This window comes from Triplophysa rosa, linkage group LG10 (genome assembly GCF_024868665.1).
Source record: "Triplophysa rosa linkage group LG10, Trosa_1v2, whole genome shotgun sequence".
NCBI lineage: Eukaryota > Metazoa > Chordata > Actinopteri > Cypriniformes > Nemacheilidae > Triplophysa > Triplophysa rosa.
Window position 1 is genome coordinate 6,379,282 of NC_079899.1, and position 22,067 is coordinate 6,401,348.

General features: G+C 43.2%; 1 protein-coding gene across 3 annotated transcripts in view; it reads right to left on the minus strand.

Moving 5' to 3' along the window:
- The window catches only part of alk (ALK receptor tyrosine kinase), a 613,816-nt gene that overhangs the window by 103,447 nt on the left and 488,302 nt on the right, over positions 1-22,067 (minus strand). For all 3 annotated transcript variants that reach the window (XM_057343307.1, XM_057343308.1, XM_057343306.1), the window contains exon 10: positions 18,443-18,537. In XM_057343307.1, the coding sequence (XP_057199290.1) occupies positions 18,443-18,537 (95 nt within the window). The remainder of the gene's footprint in view (positions 1-18,442; positions 18,538-22,067) is intronic.

Here is a 22,067-nt window from a genome sequence, read left to right on the forward strand (position 1 = left end):
CGTGACATACCGCAATGCGGAAAACGCGGACGGAATAGATGAATCCAGGCATAAAAACAGAATTTGCTGTACAACACGGAATGACACAGAACCTGGCAAATGTTTTATTTCCTAACAAGAAATTAGCGCTGAACCGCTAACAGCTAACGTAACAGCTAAACAGCTAACGAAATATGCAGATACTAGTGATGTTACGTTCTGAGAAGAGGCTTCGGAGCGTGTGTCGAGAAATCCTGGAAGCTTTCAGTGAAGCGCGTATCGTATGGAAGGCCGTTTTATCAAAAATGTCTTTAGACGTAACGTGTACAGACGATATAACGCGTGGACGCGTTTTTGCGCCTAAAGACGTAATTTCGTCTACAGACGTATTGGTTTTAGCCAATGGAAAGTCACAAAATGGAAAGATCATCATTAGCGTAACCACGTGTCATTCATGAATTATACATATAAACATGATGCTCCCTCATGCGTGGCACTGCATATGGTCCTAGTAATGAATACGTCAGCGTATACGTGATTTTACGACAGGGGAGAAGAGGGCATTTCAAAATACAAGCGGTATAGACAGACCATCGAAAGCATGGCTTTGCGAAATTTTCTTAACAACTGCCGACGCGTTTTTCAAGAATGTGTGCATTTGTAAAATTATATGTATTATGCCGTCAACCCAATGGGCAACATGGGCTGCTGCCGAGAGTCCCGAACACTAAGGGATCCCGAGAGAGTTCTCATTTGCATTTTAACATTACACATAACACATATTTGTCCAGTATTATTCATATCCAAATCACTACGGACAGTACATGAAGATTAAAATCATGTTAAAAACACGAAAAATGTCAGAAAACCAGTAAACGAGGAAGCTGCGTTTTTTATTTTTTGTATGAAGCATATATTATGTTTCATTAACAAAGTTCGGGAGAAGCCGGAGCACATAATCATCTCGGCTGGTTCCCTATCAGCAATCCTATCAGCTCAAGCGAGACTCCTTATAAATAAGACCAGAAATCTCACCTGCGCCATCTCTACAAGTAATTCAACACCCCTCCGCCTCCCCGTCTCATCTCCCCGTTTCCGAGCTCGGCGCACTCGCCCACATCAGGGGGAGAGTGTTCCGGGTTCGGAAGGAACCGGCGAGCTCGGAGCCCGCTCCCTGGACAGCACGCCATACGCATATCTTACCTACCCCTGCTATCAGCATTATCCCTGCCATCATTATTATTTGCATTGGCGAACTCGTGTATAACGTTTACATTTCTCAACTAATTTCAATGGGTTACAGTATTGTGGACCCACATTAAAATATGTAAAGGAAAAACTGCTGCTACTGGAGCATTTAACTTGTTCAATTAAATTCTATGTGGTGCTTTTTTTGCAATGTTCCAAGTGTTTCAATGCCGCTTTACAGGAAGAAACACAGGAGGAAAATAAGTGTAACTTAAGAAAAGGCACACTGATGCGCACGGGCTTCTGCAATCTTGAACATAATTACTATATAGGGAATGGCAGATTTTTTAATATTATTTTCGAAGATTTAAGCTCATGAAACTATTCCAATATTCGTTTATGTAAATGTAGTTTATGAGGACACAGAATTTGAATTATTATGGTTTTATCGCGCTCGCTTTTGCTTTTCCTGGGCAGCAACGTAGCCGGGCATGCATTTCTGGATTAAGTGTAAATAAGATAACGGACTTGGAACGTTATTAACATGACAAATTACAAAAACTGTTTTTGTTTTACTATGGGAACTCTAACCACCGTAGGCTACACCACATATAAATCCATTGATGTCGTTTTCTATGTCATTTCTATCTCCATGTCTGTTTGGAGAACTTTACTACATAAATGTCATTAACTGACATTCAAATTTACATTAAATCAAGCAATGTTTCTATTCCAATTATACATTGACTAGTAGCTGACTGTGAGTCTTGGATTTTACTTGTGTTTTATTTTCTGCGCATCTTATATTCTGAGTCTGATGTTCTCTGTGCGTGTCTGCCTGGTCCTCGACCCACTGTACCTGTGGTTAACCTTCTTAACTTATCCTGAAACATACAGCATTCAAGTACATTAAAACATAATATGCACAAAATTAAGAAAGACAATGAATAAATTAGTTTTACAGTGTGAATGATCTGGGCCGCGTTTCCCGAAACCTTCTTAACGCTACGTCGTTCTTAAGTTATACCTTAAGTTGTACCTTACCGTTAATATGTGTTTCCCGAAACCTTCTTAGTTAAGTATACCTTCTGTAAGTTATACAGTATGTTCGGAAGGTTGGTCTGGAGCACTCTTAGCTATACCTTAACACTGTTAAGAGTACATCCCGCTAGTGGCCACAGTGGAAAAAAGCTTCTTTACATCGCAGTCTTTACAAATAAAATTCTAAACTTAAAAAGAACATTATGTTGACATGTTTTCATGCAAAGAATATAATTGTCTTTACACTTATGGTTGTTAGCTTTTTAATGATATTATCTAAATAAGGTGCATCAGCTGGCAACCCAAACAATTTTGAGTATATTTAAAGAGAAAGATTGCGAAATAAAGTTTAGTCAAACTGCATTTTTTTGGCTAAATCAAAGACGGCGCCAACCGAGGAGCATTTTAGTGCATTTAAACCTTGAAAAGCTGGCTACACTTTATGCTGCAATTATAATGATAGAAAAGTTAACCTGCCACGGCAGCAAATAGCTTTTGGATCGTGTTGGTCTAACTTTGGCAAATACAAAGCCCCTAAATTCAGCTCTTTTTTCCTGCTATAGCTGTTGATTATGTTCCGGGTTCTGCGCTTTTGTTGAGTAAATAATAACACTATAGCAACATATATGATAATATAAATAAGGGGTTCCCAAACACAGGTATAATCGGCTATCTCATGGCACACCTTTTAAATAGAAAATAGGGAAACAACACACATTCACTCACTTTACTTTTTCTTTTTCTTGTCATGAATGAATATGTTTAATTTCAATATCAAAATACCTCATTGTAGGGCTGCACAATAATGGCATACTTGTTAATCTCATTCCCTTGATATTGTAAGTGTGATTAATAATGTTGATTATATTTTAATGCTTTAATAAACGCGGCCATAAGCTACATGCTTCGCGCTGTAAATACGCCGCTTGAGCATTCAGTGTCCAAGCACAATAAACGTGTGAACTATACAAGTAATTGTAAGTTACTGGAATACACTTTTTTAATGCATCGCAACAGCAAGTGGCTTTGCGTGACCCTCCGACCCAAAGTTTGAGATCCTTTGATATGACCATACTGCCAGTTAGTGTAGCGGGGTTGATACATTTGGGCATGAGATTGCGGGTTCTCACACTCATTTCAAAATTAAATAATATCGATGGTTGGATTTAGTTTGCAATTTGGTTTATTTTTATCCTATGAGTCCTAATAAATGCAACTTCAACTATTTCTAAAGTGCTTATCATATAAAGAATGCCGCTACCTCACATAACGCAGTAAAGCAGTACTTGTATAGAGTGAATAATTGATTGTCGAACGATCAATATTTATTCAGCACCACCACCATGGAAAGCACCTGGTAACGTGGGACGTAAGAAAGTAACCTCTTATAGGTATAGTTTAGGAAGTAGGCTATACGCCTAGAAAAGGAATAACTTGAGTTAAGGTGTAACTTCAGAGTCTTCATAGCTAAGAGACAACATTATCGGGAAATGCAGCCCTGTTATATTTAACATTTTATTTTGGGATCACAGCACAGGATATTGGTAGTTGACAAATAAATTGGTTAGTTTTACATTATTTTATATTATTAATATTTATGTTTATCATATAAAATAACATAACAGGGATTTTATCATATAAAATAGCATAAGAGAGATTTATCTTCGTTCTTGGGTTTTTTCCTACATTTTTGCTGTCACACCATAGGACAAATTTGCATATTAATCATTTAATGATTATTGATTTAATCATTAAATTAAGCGTATCATTGCCATTTTTTTATAAAATACGTTTAACAGCCAACAGAAAAGAGTAGCAAAGATAAAATATCAGTAGGGTCTGCATTGCTGGATGTGACTCTTATTTTGACAACGGAGCCGCTAAGGTTTACGCGTCTACACGCAATTACGCGTCCACGCGTCTAACGTCTGTAGACGAAATTACGTATTTAGGCGCCATAACGCGTCCACGCGTCTGTACATATGGAAGGCCATTAAGGCCAAAACGTGTGAAACTAACGTGTTAACACGCAATTACGCGTTAACGCGTAATTGCGTGTTAACACGTTAGTTTCACACGTTTTGGCCTTAATGGCCTTCCATATGTACACGTTACGTCTAAAGACATTTTTGATAAAACGGCCTTCCATTGTATCGAGGCTTGTATCGCTTTAGACCAATGACGTCATAGATGACGTCTGAAGCCTCGCTTCCGCCCGAGTGGTTCAGTAAGCGGTTCGAATCTTGCCGCGACATTTTGACAGCTATATAAACCAAGTACCACAAGCACATTCACTGCCCTCTGCCCAGTTAAACCCAGACACTTTCCAGTTTTACAATAATAATATTGCCCCTTCTGCCTATTATGACCAAATAATTGATTTACACATATTTATTTCAAGCCAATATATTTTATATAACTTTCCTGTAGCTCAGTGGTAAGAGCATTGCGTTTACAACGCAAGGTTGTGGGTTCGATCTCAGGGGATTGCACATACCTATAAATGTATAGGATACTGCAATGTAAGTCAAAGCGTCTTCCAAACATCCAAATGCATAAATGTAAATACAATAATTATATTATATACCACCAGAAAATACACATTATATTCATATAAATAGATGAGTCTATTTCGAAATTGTTTTTTTTCCTTCACCGTTATTTCTAAGCCTTAACTGGCGCAAAATACAGTGCATCACAGACCACATCAGGCACATCTGTAACGTATCTGCCTGTTTTACACTCTTTGGCCAACAGATAGTATTGTGAGCAAATGAAGCCTCGAGAAATGAACCCTTTTGTGAACCACTTGGCTGAAAAGCTTCAATGCTTCATGAGGCTTCATCTCGCCATCACTAGCAGATACTTTTTAAATATGTATTCTGCTTGTTTTGCGTGACTGTGTGTGAAAGAGTGGTGCGGTTGCGTGTACTGAAGCTGAACGCATTGTGCTTGTGAAGATTTCAGAGCCAGCTTTTCACTACACGACGACACGGACACACAAACGCCATTTGCGGCGATCCGTCAAAATAAAAGTCCGGTTAATTTAAACAAACGCTCTTTGCGGCATCCCGTCAAAATAAAAGTCCGGTTGACTTGAACAAGTTATAATACACTCACATTTCACCACACCACCCCCCTTGAATTTTTTATAATTCAACCACAGAGTATATTTTTTACTTTAGCAAACTGAAGTAAATGTGCTAGTAAAATTGTGCTACTTATCATAAAAAAATGAACTTAATTTAAAAATAGTACTTAAATTTAAGTAGACCTAAAAACAAAAGAAAAAAAATGTACCAGTAATATTGGTTTATTAACATAATTGTACGTTATACAGGCATAGGTTATAGGTATCCATATCAGCAAACACCAGAAAAAAAGTATCGGTACTCGCACTCGGTCTTTAAAAAATGGTATCAGTGCATCCCTATTTAATATTGTAGTTTAGATATTGCAATAAACAATTGTAAAACCTTATTTCTCATTCTGGAATTATTAAGTTGTTACCAGTGTCTGGGAGAAAAATAGTTTAAAGGTACAGTGCGTGATGTTTTGTATGATCTATTAACAGAAATGCAATATAACATACAAAACTGTGTCTTTAGATGTGTATAAAAACCTTACGTAATGAAAAGTTATGTTTTTATTACCTTAGAATAAACCAGTTGTATCTACATAGGGAGCGGGCCTATCTACATGGAATTTGTTATGTTGCGCAGCCATGTTTTGTACAGTAAGCTCTAACAGACAAACAGCTCTACAGAGCGCGTATCGTATATGTTGGTCTTCGTGTGTGTTTTTAGACGCAGTTTGCGTCATCACTGAGTTGAAGACGCACAAAGTAGTAAGTCGTAGCACGGAGAGAAGGAGGAGTAGTCATCGTCTATCTGAAGCAACTGATTGTTCTGTCTTTTTTAAAAAGTCAGTTTTGATAAAATGGAGGACCATGCGTATTGTGCGCAAGAGCCGACAGAGCGTGAATCTCCGTCGTCAAAGAAGCGCAAACGTGATGCTGCCAGACGAATTAGAGACAAACGGCAGCAGAAATCCAGGATTAACGTTAGCATTTTATACAAATGGCCATATAACCTCCGAATAATAATGTTTTTCCATCCCTGCGGTACGTAGTCCGGTTGTTCCTGACTTTACAAAGGGGGAGACAAACGTCTACTAACTTACACCTAACTGCCTATGTTGCTGTCAGATCAAACGCTTTGAACAGCGTTGCTATTTATGATTAGCTAACTTTAGTTACTTCACTACTCTCAGCGTGTACTAGATAGCACGCAAGAAATATATCTAATTATAGAATTGTAACAGTAACTTTCGCAATAGAATACATGTTAAATGATTAATTACGTTAATATATTGCCTTACCTTTGCAAAGAAACATCGTTGCTTGTATCACTGCTATCCGCTGTCTCAGTAGACGACATCTTTTTTTACTGTTGCAGCCACCATCGTAATTCGAAAGGGAGGGGTGGGCAAATGACTCAGAGATTCGTTGCAAAACTATAATACAATGCTAGTGGCCGCTGATTTTCAAGAACTGCGCCTTTAATGTGGTCAAGATTATTTAGTAGAAATTTCAGAGCAGATAACAAAGATAAAACAGGGTAAGTGATTTTAACGTGTTTAATCCAGGATCTTTGCCTTTATGTTTCTCATTCTTGGTGTTTTCCCATCTGCACTGCAGGGGCGTAGCCAGAACGTTTTTTTAGAGGTGGCCAGGTAAGACCCAGTGATTTTATTAGGGTGACCAAAAAATCCTTACAGACAGAAATTCTTTAACTTCTAGTGTAATTTACACCAATTCTTCATTACACATAGTTTGCTGGTCAAAAACATACACAAATAACGTAAAGTAAACAATTTATTTGCAATGCTTTCATGTGCTAACATTATTTTAAAATAATTTGCTAGCTATCATTTGCAGTAAGTTAGCATTTTTTATAGAAAATAAACATTGCAGTACCCCATATTAAACTTTCGCGAAAATGTAATTAATGAATGAAATCCAGTTAAACAAGACTGATTTTACTGACCTGATCCTTCTGCTCGCGATGAACTTCCATGGTACACAGACCAGTGGCGTAGCCAGAATTTTGTTTTTGAGGGGGGCTGTCTGTAAATGAGGGGGCCATTTTGTATATGTATATAGCCATTTATATTTTTCTATTACTAAACTAATACACCTATATTATACAGCACATTTCACCATTTTATCTAACTTAAACATAGCCAAGCGGTTCTTAATCCTGGTTTACGCTGATTTAAATCACCAGCTCGTTAGAAGAGCGCTCCATGAATAAACTGTGTTCCTATTGACATGGTCCCTACACAGTGTTCACTGCTCTCTACTCCCTGCACACAGGAAATCAGCTGAAGTTACTTCTGAAGTTAACTTCAGTTCAGAACACGAATTTGTGCTACACGATTGCCTGCAGCGTCTTCACACAGGGACAAAACTTACTATGGAAATTTGAAGGGTTATTTAATCGCAATCGTGAGATTTGCGTAGTAGTCACGATTCTTGCACTTCAATGCCTTTTATGTCCACTTTGCAAACCTCTGAAGCGGTAAGAGAAGCATACAAAATATGCAGAGCGGGGGGTCGTAAGGATCACTATTGAACCGCAGTAGCTCGGCGGCTACCAGTCAAACCATTGGCTTACCTTTTACATGACAATGCGGAGTGTTCGAGATTGAGAAAAGTTTCTGTTGAGAAAAGTCTTTCGACAGTACAAGAAGTTATATGCAGTGTAATCGTTATCTTTAGCAGTCTACTCATTTTCTTCTTGCTCATCTTTTCGTAATATATATAAAAACAGACTAGTGTGCACCCGCCATCGCAGCATATAAATTAAACTCTTGGCGCAAAAGATGCTACGCACAACACGTGATATAATTAAACCAACAACTTTGAAAACAGCAAAGAGCACTGATTGGTCGATCAACCAGAGTAACAAATCAACAATTCCTTATTTTTTATTTTAAGAAATCAAAGATCTGAGGGGGCCGTACATGTAAATCGCGTACATGTACGGCCCCTCATGGCTACGCTACTGACACAGACAGTACACTGTCACGAAGCAGTTAGCAGCTGTTCAGCTATAGCGCTCAGACTGTTTGCGTCAGTGCGTCAGCGTATGACATCATAATAACGCGAGAGTAATGTTACTTTCAGTGCATACGCTAAATGATCTGAGCAGCACTCCGTATCCGTAAACTCCGACACACAACTTAAAACTGCTTCGCACAACAGAGGTGGCCAGATAGGTGGCCATCCATCATTCAGGGGTAGCCGTGGCCACCCATAGCCACCATGTAGCTACGCCCCTGCTGCACTGTATCCTGAGCTGATCTTCAAAACCATCTAAAGAGTCCGCTCAGGCGTCTCACAATTTTGTGCACAGAACATGAAACTCGAGAGGCTTGTCAAATGTCCACTTAGCACTAGCTTAAATGTCTTGTCATTCTTGTGCCCTCATTGAATCGGCATCTCAGTTTACATGTGACTGAGTCTTTGCAAGAAATAGGTCTTGCAAAGAATAGGTCTCAGGCTCACTGTGATTTATATGAAACCTAAAGCACAAGCTATGTCTCTGTAAGTCTGTATTACATCACACAATGAATTAGGCTTCTGTCTGAAGAACCTTGAGTATAAATTCAATAATATATTTTAGTCATGACATATATTTACACAGATTAGTAACAACCCAATTTTTAATGTTAACGTGTAATATGTTAAAACTGTGTTTTTCTTGACATACTATGTAACATTGGACATGAATTTGGTAATACTGGTACTACCATCTGATGCCATCGCTGCACCCCTGTATGACTGTAGTTTAGTTAAAGGCGCAATTCTTGATTTACAACGGCCACTAGCATTGTATTATAGATTTGTCACAAATTGCTCAATCCAAACACGACGGTGGCCACCACAGTACAAAAAGATGTCGTTCTCATGTTGACGCAGGGAAGAAATTTTGCGTGCATTAGAAGGACTGTAGAAAGAGCGATGTCTTATGTATTACATAAAATAAAAGGTTTGTGGATTTTAAGTTTAAAAAGAAGGATAAAAAGGCAGGAGCAAGGACCTGTGTTAATATTATAAAGACTTTCCAGCAGAGACGCGTTAAGACCCACTGTATTAAGTAGGGATGCTCCGATCAGGATTTTTGCAGCCGATAACGAGTACCGATTTCTTGTCATCAAGATCGGCCGAGACCGATTCCAATGCTTCAAGCTTTACAGTATACCTGTATGACTGACATGTAAGCTCTCTGATCACTGTTCACCGTTTTTCAGATAAAGTGATGACTTGTGATTTTCCTGGGTCAAAAATGTCTTGGGTTAAAGGTACCCTACTCTCGGGAACTGTACTGGGAACCACGAACCCAGTACTGACAATCAATCCAAAATAAATGCAAAGGAACATTTTATTCCTTATTTAATTTAGTTATTATTGAGTGTTACAACCTCCAAATGACAGTATATTACAGTATATATTGGCTATGAAATGAACTGACACAGATATTACCTGTCACTCTCACTATTCTTTTTTGCCCTCTTTGCTGAATCAATTTTCCCACAGGCCTTTTCATTTGACAGACCTGATCATTATTTTGATATAATCATATGAGGGCATTTAAAAGTAAACTATTATTTCCCATCTATTATTAACTATTACAGTTCTTATTTTGACCACATACATTTAAATTCACTGTACAGTTAAATAACTAGTGCTTTGTTCTGGCTTCTGTCTAAACTAAATTATTTTATGGGTAATTTACTAATATTTTTAATAAACTGTATATAATGGGGATTATTTACAATAAAACTTACTAAACACTCTTGCTAAATGGCCAAAGCACAATTACATTCTGAGGTGTTTTGAGTGAACTAAAGAGACTCACTATCTGAATCCATCAAATCAGTCAGTGTTTGACAAAACCTATCAGTTATTTCAACCGTTCATTTAAATGAATCCGTTCAAATTAGTCGTCATGTGACGAATCGGATATTACCAGACATTTAGTAGGCGCTGTGTGTTGATCAGACATAGTAAAAGACATAAGTAACATGGAAACCACTATATCATTGGATTGGATTTATATTCGTTTATTAAAAGTGTGCTTTATGTCACCTGTGTTGTGTGCTTGTCAGAGAAAAAAAGGCAACCTGTTTTTGAACACAACTCACACCCAGCTGTAATTCAGGTAAAAATATTCTCAGAATGCGCCACGTGCAACATAGATTTGGTCTTCCAATCTTTTGTCATCGCGTCAGTTGCTTTTGATTCATATGTGCGAGGGATAGAGACAGATACTTGGCATGTTCGACTTTATTCGGTGCTGCGCAGACAGTTCACCATTCCGCGAGAGATTTTAAAAGCATACAGTCTGCTCCCGCGTTGCCTGCACGTCACATGCCGATCGGTCTGCGCAACACAGAATGAAGTTACACCCAGTTTGGAGACATGAGTGCACGCACGGGCTCTCTGCTCGCTCGCTCTTTCCTGCAGTCATCACCAGCGCCAGTGTTGCCAACTTTTGCAAGACAAATAAGCAACTGCAGCTCCAAAAACAAGCCCAACATTATTCATGATCATCAATATAATTTATTATCAATTATTTATTATTAATGAAGGAGGCTGGGTCATTTTAAACTGACACTACCCTGTTTGAAAAACACAAACATAAATTATTTTACAAAAAGTAATTGCAAATCTCTGATGTGAGCATTATAGGCCTGGAGAGATGGAAAAGGAGAAGATATAATGACCACATAACGTAGCTGTAACAGCCACACATTTATAATAAAGTAAAACGTCTCGGTTACATTCGTAACCTCGGTTCCCTGATGGAGGGAACGAGACGTTGTGTCGAACCGACAAATGGGGTTCGTCCCTGAGAACCAATTGCTTCCGACTTCTTAGAAAAGGCCAATGAAAATTGGCGAATGAAATTTGCATGCCGGACTCCGCCCCCGGATATCCGGGTATAAAAGGGAGACGGCGTGCCTCATTCATTCACCTTAGTTCTGAGGAGCCTGAGACCTCTCATGACTGCTGCAGAGGACAGCACGTGTTGTGGAAGGACACAACGTCTCGTTCCCTCCATCAGGGAACCGAGGTTACAAACATAACCGAGACGTTCACTTTCTGTCGGTCTCTCGACGTTGTGTCGAACCGACAGATGGGGTTCCAATGGAAAAAACCATAACACTATGCCCTGTCACAATCTCAACGAAGTGACAGTGACTGGCCTGGGCGTGTCAGCCGTGAGCGCTACCGTGAAATTGTAACCTACCAGTGGGTAGGTAGGGGGTCCCAGAGCTTTCTTGAAAGGTGGGAAGGCCCCTACCTTCAGCCTCACAGGCGGCGGCCTTGTTTCTCTAACAGCGAGAAGCCGCCCGGACCCGTAAGGCCACTGGGTAAGCGCTACTTTCTCAAGTGGGGGCTGCGCTACAGAGACCACATCCTACCGCAGGGATGAGTCTAGTGGAGATACCAACATGGTCTCACCGATGGGGGAGAACTCATGGGAAGAAAGAGCGGTTGAAGAGAAAACCGCGAGGTGGAGGTCCACCTAAGGAGGTCATGGGTTACCAAGGTGGGAACCAGCATGAGGATACATCAGACGGAACCGCCCTACTGGGGGTTTGCAACGTCTGGTAGCACTAGGTCCGGTTAGAGCTATGTTGCGAATAACTCCGAAGATACCCGGCATAAGGGGCAGGGCTGCTCTGCCCAGCCCGCCCGCAGGAGGTGCTTGCTAGTGATGGAGGAGTGCCTGTTCTTCACCCAGTGGGGGGAAGAAGGGAGGCTAGTAGTACGCTGAACCCCTTAGGAGAAGGGGGGGGGGTTACTGTCATAGGCGTACACCCTACCGGCCGCCGGTCTTGCCTGATGCCTGCAAGACTCGAGCCGATACCGGTTATACGCGGCGGCTGTAGGACCTCGCGAAGGTGATGGGTGTAGCCCAACCCGCAGCTCTGCAGATGTCGGCCAGAGAGGTGCCTCGAGCTAGTGCCCACGAGGAGGCTGTACTCCGTGTGGAGAGAGCTCTCACCCAGTGGGCGTAGGCGATCTTAGGACAGGTACGCCAAAGTGATGGCGTCCATGATCCAGTGCACCAATCTCTGTTTGAGACAGCCCTCCCTGCTGATCTCCAATACAGACAAAGAGCTGCTCAGAGCTTCTGCGGCTCTGCGTGCTGTCCAAGCAGAGGCGCAATGCGCGTACTGGACACAACACGGATGGGGTTGGGTCTTCCTCCCCGGTGGGGAGCGCCTGTAAGTTCACCACCTGGTGTCTCGGGGGAGTTCACCACCTGGTGTCTCGGGGCACGTAGCCGGGCCTGGGTCTCAAGATAGCATGAGAATGACCGGGCCCGAATTCTAGGCAATCTGTGGACACGGAGAATGCTTGTAGGTCCGCTACCCTCTTGAGCGTCCTCCCGAGAGCCGTCTTCATCGAAAGTGAGAAAGAGCGGCATCTCCGAGGGGCCTCCAGGACCGCATCAAGGTCGTAAGAGGGTACGGAGCATGGGTGAGGTGGTAGCCTTCCCCAAAAGGAACCAAATGATCAGGTTGTGCTGTCCTAGAGACTACCAGCAACTGGGTCGTGATGAGCGGCAACAGCAGCTACATACACGTTCAGTGTGGAAGGGGAGAGATTATTCTCGAGTCTCTGGGAGGACCGCACCCACTTGATCAAGCAACTCCGCGGGTCTTCTCTTCGAGAAGAGCACCAGGATGAGAAGAGGCACCACTATAGGCGTATAGTCGCCTAGTGGCCAGGGCCCTAGCCTGAGTAGTGGACTTAACCGCCGCAGGGGTTAGGCCACTCAGGATCTCCTCGTTCCGTCCAGGGGCCAGACATGGAGGTTCCAGAGGTCTAGCCCGTGATGCCATAACGTGCCCTTCCCCTGGGAAAGCAGGTCCTTCGTCAGGGGAATCGGCCAGGAGGGAGCTGTCGTCATGAGCATTAGCTCCAAGAACCAAGTCCAGTTGGGCCAGTATGGCGCAACTAGTGCACTTGATGCTCCTCTCCCTGACCTTGCACAGGGTCTGTGCAATGAGGCTCACTGGGGGAAAGACGTACTTCCGCTTGTCCCACGGCCAGCTGTACGCTAGAGCATCCGTGCTGAGGCAGGGAGTACCTTAGCGGGAAATGGGTGGTGTCCAGGGAGGCGAAGGGGTCAACCTGAGCCCGCCCGGACTGTACCCAATGAGCTGGCTGCGCGGGGGTGGAGTCGCCACTCTCCGCGAGGCGTTAACTGACGAGAGAGCACATCGGCTGTCTGGTTCAGGTCGCCTGGGATATGTGTGGCTCGCAGGGATCTGCTCACCTGCGGACTCCACAGGAGGAGGCGTCGGGCGAGTCGTGTTAGCTGCTGTAAGCGAACGCCACCCTGGCGGTAAAAATCGCTACCGCAGTTGTGCTGTCCGACCGGACCAGCACGTGCTTGTTCTGCACGAGAGGTTGTAACCCCTTCAGTGCGGGTAGCACATCCCACAACTCTAGGCAATTTGATATGCCTGTGAAGGCAGGGGCCCGTCCATCACCCCGACACTGCGTGCCCATTGCACACGGCACCCCAACCCTGCAGGGAGGCGTCTGTGACACTGACGCGTCTTGATCTGCCCGAGAGGGACCCCCGTCCGTAGAAAGGTCATTGGAGACCAAGGGGTTAGGGTGCGTCGGCAGAAAAGCGTAATCTCCATTCGCCTGCTGCCGGTGTGCCATGCTCTCCAGGGAACTCGACTCTGTAGCCAGTGTTGGAGCGGTCTCATGTGCATCAACCCGAGGGGTATCACCACCGTCGAGGATGCCGTGTGCCCAGGAGCCTCTTCCCGCTGACTGCTTGAACCCAAGCAGTTCAACACTGACTGAGCGCAGTCGCGCTGTAATGAAGACAGAGTTGAGTTCCATACCAAATAAGAGGATGCTCCGCACAGAGGAGAGCTTGCTTTTTTTCGGTTGACCTGTGGTCCCAATCTATCTAGGTGCCGAAGCACTAGGTCCCTGTGTGTACATAATAGATCTCACGAGTGTAGCTAGTCTCAAGCTTGTGTACAGTTTTACCAGCATTTGACTGATGCTAATTTTGTCCCATGCAGGTAAAAGAAGCTTGGGAGGTGCTTGGTTTAGATTGATTGGACCACTACCAGAAACAGAACGCAGCAACAAGTATGTCCGTACCATGACTGACCTGTACATCAAGTGGGTGATTTCAGAACCCATGCAGTCTAAGACAGCAGCTGAAGCTGAGACAATGCATCATTTTAAACCTGGCAGCTTTCACAAGGATGTAACCGATCTGCCTTTAATTTCAGATGGGAAATGCTTGCCTCAAGATTGTAGAAGAAGCTGCACGACAGCATTTACTGTGTACTATTGTAGCCCGGTTTCACAGACAAGGCTTTAGCTTACGCCAGGACAGTTTCATTTGTCAGAGCTGTTAGATAGTAAAAGCAAACTCTTAGTGTTATTTGTGTTTCACAGTATGTACCTGCACATCGTGTCCATTAACATTCACAGAGGTAAGCTGGATTTTCACACAAGAAAACATATGCCATCAAACTACTGTGTGCGTCCGTGCAAGTGTGTGTGTTTTAGGAGGAGGTTCCATTGATTTGCCAGTGCAATTGGTGCATTTAACAAGTGTATGATAGACTATCCAGCCAAGATAATTATATTATATTATAATAATAAACATCTGTAAAGTCACTGTTGGTAAAGTGAGAACATATTAGTGACTGTTTAAACTGCCATTTGAAGTGAAAGTGAAGTGAAAGTGACCTATTTGTCAGGTATGGTGACCCATACCCAAAATGTGACCTCTGCATTTAACCAATCCAGAGAGTAGTGAACACACGCACAGCAAGTCGTGAACACACATACACCCGGAGCAGTGGGCAGCGATCACTGCAGCCCGGGGAGCAAGTATAGGGTAAGGTGCCTTGCTCAAGGGCACCTCAGTCGTTACCCGCCGGCCCTGAGAATCGAACCGGCAACCTTCTGGTCACGAGTCCAACTCATCATTATAAACGCATCATTTGTTTTTTTTCATGTCACAGACACCCAATGGTAGTCCAAACCATTGCAGTCTACCTTTCCTTCCGGTTTTCTTCCCACCTTTTCGATTTCAACATGGCAGCGGAGTGAAATTTACTGTGGTCATATATTAATCAGTTGCATGTATGCTGAATATGTGCCTATATACATGCATGCACATATACATACATGAATACAAACTTGTGTCTTTACTTTACCAGGTGCAGCAGCCAGCCATTGTCAGAGACCTACATTCAGCATGGGCCTGAGTACAAAGTCACAGAGACGTATTCCATGGGGAGGTGACAGAGCCTGTATTTTTGCGGATGCACATGGACGATCAACAAAATGTCATCAGAAAGGTCCTGAGGGGTCAATTCTCCAAGGCGAAGGATGACTTTTTGTTTGTATTTCAGTATCAAGAAGACATGGAAACATTTTTTGGCATACTGTATTGATAAACACAGCCTAAAGGTCAATGCCATGTTCCTCGATCAGCAATTTAAGTAGATGAATAGATTAGTGAGGGAGGGAGGGAGGGGGGTAGTGAGTGAGTGAGTGTGTGACTGAGGGAGGGAGGGATGGAAGGAGGTAGTGAGTGAATGAATGACTAAAGAAAAGAAGGAACAAATGTATAAATAAATAAATTGAATGAATGAATTCAGAATATTCTGTGTGTTTCTTAAATACAGACAAAGTATGCTAAAATATGTAGAGCATAACATATAAATAAAACACACACTTTACTAAATTATGTCTTAAAATTCAACTTAATAGTTAACATTTGTATTTAATTTTGCAATTATTTAATTGGGGTAGCAATTTGTGCCACATATTAACCATTGCATATTTTGCCAAAAAAGGTATTTAAGAAGAGAATCATTAATAAAAAAAAACTTAGTTTTACTTTAACAAAAAAAATGCATAAATAAAAATCTATTTTTCACTGCTGACATTTTGTCATGTATTTTCATTGGTATTAAAAATAAATAAAAAATTATAGATTATAATAATATAATTATATCCCTCGTATGTTTCTCCAAACCATTACAAATTGTAATGTGTTTAATGTCTTGTGATGTTAAATGCAATGTTCAATAAAGAGTTTATTTAAAAACTATTTCCGGTATGGAACGAACTTTTTTTTTAACTGCCGCAAATTGTATCGACCGGACGTGGCGTCAGTTTCGCACATGCACGGAACAAATCGTGTTTCCAAGACGGATCGGGTAGCGACACGTATTGTAGAGTTGTTTGTCTGTTTAGGGCTGCCGTACAAAACATGGCGGCGAATTCAATGTATGATGGTATGTAGATATAAATAGCTTATTCTAAGGTATTACAAACATAATGGTTCATAAGGTCTTTATACACCTCTGAAAAAATAGTTTTGTATATTATATTGTATTTCTGTCAGTAGATCCTCCTAAAAATGCTGTATTGTTCCTTTAAAGGCAGTTCTTAAGTAATGTAGCACAAATGTCTGCACTTATATTACAGGTGTACTGTTAAATATGGATAAACATCAAGCAAAATAGTAGATCTAAGTTTAAAAAAGCTAACTGGTTACACAGAATAAATCAATTCAATTCTGCACAATCCCTGATATGCGCAGAAAAAAAAAAACATGATATCAACCAGAAAAAGTCAAACCGTCAACATCTCATGATACACCCACACAGGGTACATTTTTTCAAATTATTACTAACAATAATAAGGTTTTCAATTTAGGCAGTTCACTGAAAAGAACACACTCTAAAAAATTTGAGTAATTTCAACCCAGCATTGGGTCAAAAAGGGACAAACTTAACTGTTGGGTTAAATTAACCCCGCAAATGAATTTATATTTAAACTAACAATGAGTTGAAACAACCCCGTATACGTAATTTATAACCAAACATTTGGGTTTGACTATCTTTGACCAGGGCCGGCCCATGCCTTTACGGGGCCCTAAGCAGAATTTTATTTGGGGTCCCCCTGTACCCACAATACAATCGACTATTGTCAATGTTTGATTATTTGCACGCACACTTTAAATCAAACAAACCCAATTTTATTAGTTGAAGCTGTGTTTGGGATGTATGAATGTCATAAAAACAAAAACACATGAACCTTGCATTACAAGTGTATTGTGATTGTCGAAACATTTGATAATTTCATTACTTCCAATTTTATTTGAACTGTACCTTTAAATTTTAAGCACAGACCATACAAAGGTTGTGGAATTTATTGTCCAATGCATTTAACTATTTGCAAAGATTTTATTTTAAAAATCATTTTTATTTTATTTTAACCACAACCTATAAACACCCATTTAAAGCCATACAGCCCTTGAGGATGATTTAAATAAAAAAATATATTTAGTGTATTTACTTGATAACCATTAAATTAATTTACAATATGCACACAATTATTCGTAACCTTATCCCAAATAAAACACTGAATTGACAGATAATTATGAATTACATGAATCACGTAAATTACATATTTTTCATCTAAATCAGCATTTTGTCATTTGCATCAGTGAATAGGCTACTGTCAGATGTTTAAAATTTATATCGTTAAACACTAAACAGTTGTCAAATATTGAATGTTTTTAGTCACTTACAGTATGCTGTGTGTTGCACAGTACTCTTTCAACTTTAAAATTGAAGCGTCTTACTGAACAGCTGAAGACGTGGCAGTAGCTCCGTCTTCTTTGATTTGATTGTTCACTGCTCGGCTCTGTAACCAGTAACTCCCGTCTCCTTTCATTTGATTGACCACCTCACTTATTTTGATATTGCAATGTTGCGTTTAGACATTAATTTCACAAATTTTGACACACACCACAGACAAAAATAGTGTGTACGGCCCTACGTAAGAAATTTGATGTGTGTCCTTAATATATCAGAAAAAAAGCTGTAATTTCATGTGCTCGTGGGGGCCCCCTAGTGGCGCCAAGAACCTAAGCAGCCACTTAGTTCGCTTATAGGGAGGGCCTGCTCTGTCTTTGACCCAACACTGGGTTGATATAACCCAACATTTTTAGGTTGCACTTAAGGTGCCAGAGTGCCAAAAACTAAAAAGTATTTAACAAACAATTAATAGTTACATTAATTATGTCCTTTTAAAATGCCATAATCGCAGATGTTAAAAATAGTACAAATGCAATTAACTTACTTTCAAGAAAACATTCCATGCTTAGAGTAAAGTTGTCCACAGCAAATGCATTTCCTGCACCAGAAGAAATATCTGCATTGAACTGCAGGTTGAACCTAAAGTGTGAAAGAGTTATAACAACAGAGATAAAATAATTTAGAAAAGTCTTTAAGTCATGACACATAAAACATAAAAAATCTGAAAAACATGATAACCCAACAGGAGAATGGATTAAAAATTTTGCCACTCACTGTGAAACAAAAAATTCTGTCATCATTTACTTTTGCGAGTAACACCATTTGTTAGCTCTTAAATCTCCTTTACACTTGTACATTTTTAAACCTGGTACCTGAAGGCGTGATAATACAAGATGTGTCGACAATGACTGCGTTCACATGCACAAAATAAATGGATATCAAAAATCAGCTTACAAAATAAACCTGTTTTCTCGAGTTTACATGCATATCAATAAACAGGCTACACAGAAAACCACATTTACACGGAAATTTGAGACTTGATTTCTCGCGTGCAGTGACGTCACCAGAGATAGTCCATCTAGTAATTAGAAATGCTGCAGGAAATTGTTCAGAAGCGGTATTTTTATATATCTTCTCATGTTCGCAGTACCTGCAAATGCAACAATAGTTTTTCATCTACACCATCTGCATGATTCAAGAGCAGACTTGTATGCATTATTTTACTGTTACTTCCGTTTGGGACTTATATAGGCATGCGCACATAAACAAAACTGAGAGAAAACCGGTAAGGCATTTACATGCAGCGCGAAATCAGGGTAAAGGGCGTTTTTTGCTTACACTATTATGCCCTTTCCCCGATAAAAGAAAACGTCTTGGTTACGGATGTAACCTCGGTTCCCTGATGGAGGGAACGAGACGTTGTGTCGAACCGACAGAATGGGGTTTGTCTTGAGAACCTATCATCTTCTGAGTATTTAGAAAAGGCCAATGAAAATTGGCGAATGAAATTTGCATGCCGGGCTCCTCCCCGGATGTCCAGGTATAAGAGGGAAGCCGGCGTGCTCATTCATTCACCTTTGGTCTGAGGAGCCTAAAGCATCCTCCCCCGACCGCTGGGGTGGGCGGCCAGTGTTGTGGCATGAGGGACACAACGTCTCGTTCCCTCCATCAGGGAACCGAGGTTACATCCGTAACCAAGACGTTCCCTTTGTGTCGGTCTCTCGACGTTGTGTCGAACCGACAGAATGGGGTTCCTATGGAAAACGCCACAGCACTGAGCCGCGTCACAATCTCTGCGGAGCGACGTTGACTGTCCTGGGCGAGTCAGACGAACACGCTAATGCGAAATTATGACCTTCCATTGGAGAGGAAGGGGGACCCAGAGCTTTCCACAAAAGTTGGGAAGCCCCCTAATGCCGGCCGTCATGGGCGGAGGCCTAATTCTCTAAATGGCGAGAAGCCGCCCGGCACCGTACTGGCCACTGGGTAAGCATTATTCCCCCTGGGGGAAAAACGCTGCAGAGGCCACTACCTACCGTAGGGAGGAATTAGTGGAGACACCACATGGGAAGAAAGTGCGGACAGGAGTTAACTGCAAGGTGGGAGTCCACCTGGGGAGGTCATGGGTTGCCAAGGTGGGAACCATTCATGAGGATACATCAGACGGAACAGCCCACGGAGGGGGTGTTACCACGTCTGGAGCACTAGGTCCGTTTAGAGCTATGTGGGATAACTCAACTGTTCCCCGGCCTAAGGGGCCAGGGCTGCTCTGCCCAGCCTGTCCCCTGGAAGGGTGCTTAGTGATGGATGGAATGCCTGTTCTTTACCCGAGGGGAAAGAAGTGAGGCGGGATCGCCACTGCTCCCCCCGGAGGGGGAAGGGCTTCCGCAGGCGTACGCCCTACCGGCTGCCGGTCCCACACCTTGCCAGGATGCGGGCTGACACCGGTTCCGCGCATAGGTATTAGAACCTCATGGAGTTGTTAGGCATAGCCCAGGGGTGGGTCACTCATGATCTCCTCGTCCCGTCCAGACATGGAGCCAGGTTTTGCCTGGGATGCCGTAACGTGCCCCTTCCCCTGGGGAATCAGGGGGAGCGGCCAGGGGGGAGTTGTTGTCAGAGCCTCAGCTCCGAGAACCAAGTCCTGGTTAGGCTAAAGGGGCGTAACTAGTACCACTTGATGCTCCTCTTCCCTGGCCTTGCACAGGACTTGTGCAATGAGGCTCACTGGGGGGAAGCGTACTTCCACTTGTCCCGCGGCCAGCTGTGTGCAAGGGCATCCGTGCCGAGGGTACCTCGGACAGGGAGTACCAAAGCGGACAATGGGTGGAGTCCGGGGAGGCAACAGGACCACCTGTGCCTGGCCGAACTGCCCCAAATGAGCCGGCTGCGCTGGGAGGGAGTTGCCACTCTCCGCGAGGCGTCGACTGACGAGAGAGCGCATCAGCTGTCTGGTTCAGGACGCCTGGGATGTGTGTGGCTCACAGGGAGCTGATCACCTGCTGACTCCAGAGGAGGAGGCGTCGGGCGAGTCATGTTAGCTGCTGTGAGTGCTTTAGCAGCTGTGCTGTCCGACCGGACCAGCACGTGCTTCCCTGCACGAGAGGTAGTAGCCTCCTCAATGCAAGTAGCACAACCAACAACTCTAGGCAGTTGAAATGCCAACGCAGGCGGTGCCCGTCCACCGCCCCGACACTGCTTGCCCATTGCACACGGCACCCCAACCTTGCAGGGAGGCGTCCCAAAGGGGACCCCTGTCCGCAAGAAGGTAATGGAGACCAGGGGGTTAGGTTGTGTCGGCAGAAAAGCGTGTGACCATACGCCTGCTGCCGGTGTGCCACGCTCTCCAAGGAACTTGACTCTGCAACCAGTGTTGGAGCGGTCGTATGTACATCGACCCGAGGGGGACCACCCCCGCCGAGGATGCCATGTATCCCAGGAGCCTCTTGTTACAGGGGGACCGCTGACTGTCTGATCTTCAGGCAGTTCAACACTGATCGGGCGTGCTAGTCAGTCGCGCTGCCTCTGGGAGGCCGCGAGGGTGCGGGCTTCCTCGTCGCGGGGCTCGCGCCCCCCACCGGGGGGTGAGCGGGGCCGCTCGTGAGGACAGAGTCGAGTTCCATACCGAGAAAGAGGATGCTCTGCACCGGGGAGAGCTTGCTCTTTTCTCAGTTGACCTGTAGCCCCACCAATCTAGGTGCCGGAGCACCAGGTCCTTGTGTGTACACAACCGATCTCGAGAGTGTGCCAACTTGAGCCAGTCGTCGAGATAGTTTAGTACCCGCACATCTCCTTCCCTAAGGGGAAGGAGGGCAGCTTCCACGACCTTCGTAAAGACTCGTGGAGACAGGGACAGACCGAAGGGGAGGACCCTGTACTGATATGCCCATCCCTCGAACACGAACCGTCGGAACGGCCGATGTCGAGGGAGGATCAATGACATGAAGTACACGTCCTTCAGGTCGATTGCCATGAACCAGTCCTGACACCTGACGGACGTCAGGATGCGCTTCTGCGTGATCAACCTGAAAGGCAGCTAAGTGTAGGTGCCTGTTCAGAACACACAGACCCAAGATAGGGCGCAACCCCCCGCCTTTCTTGGGGACAATGAAGTACAGGCTGTAAAACCCGCTGAACATCTCGGCTGGTGAGACGGGCTCGATCACTCC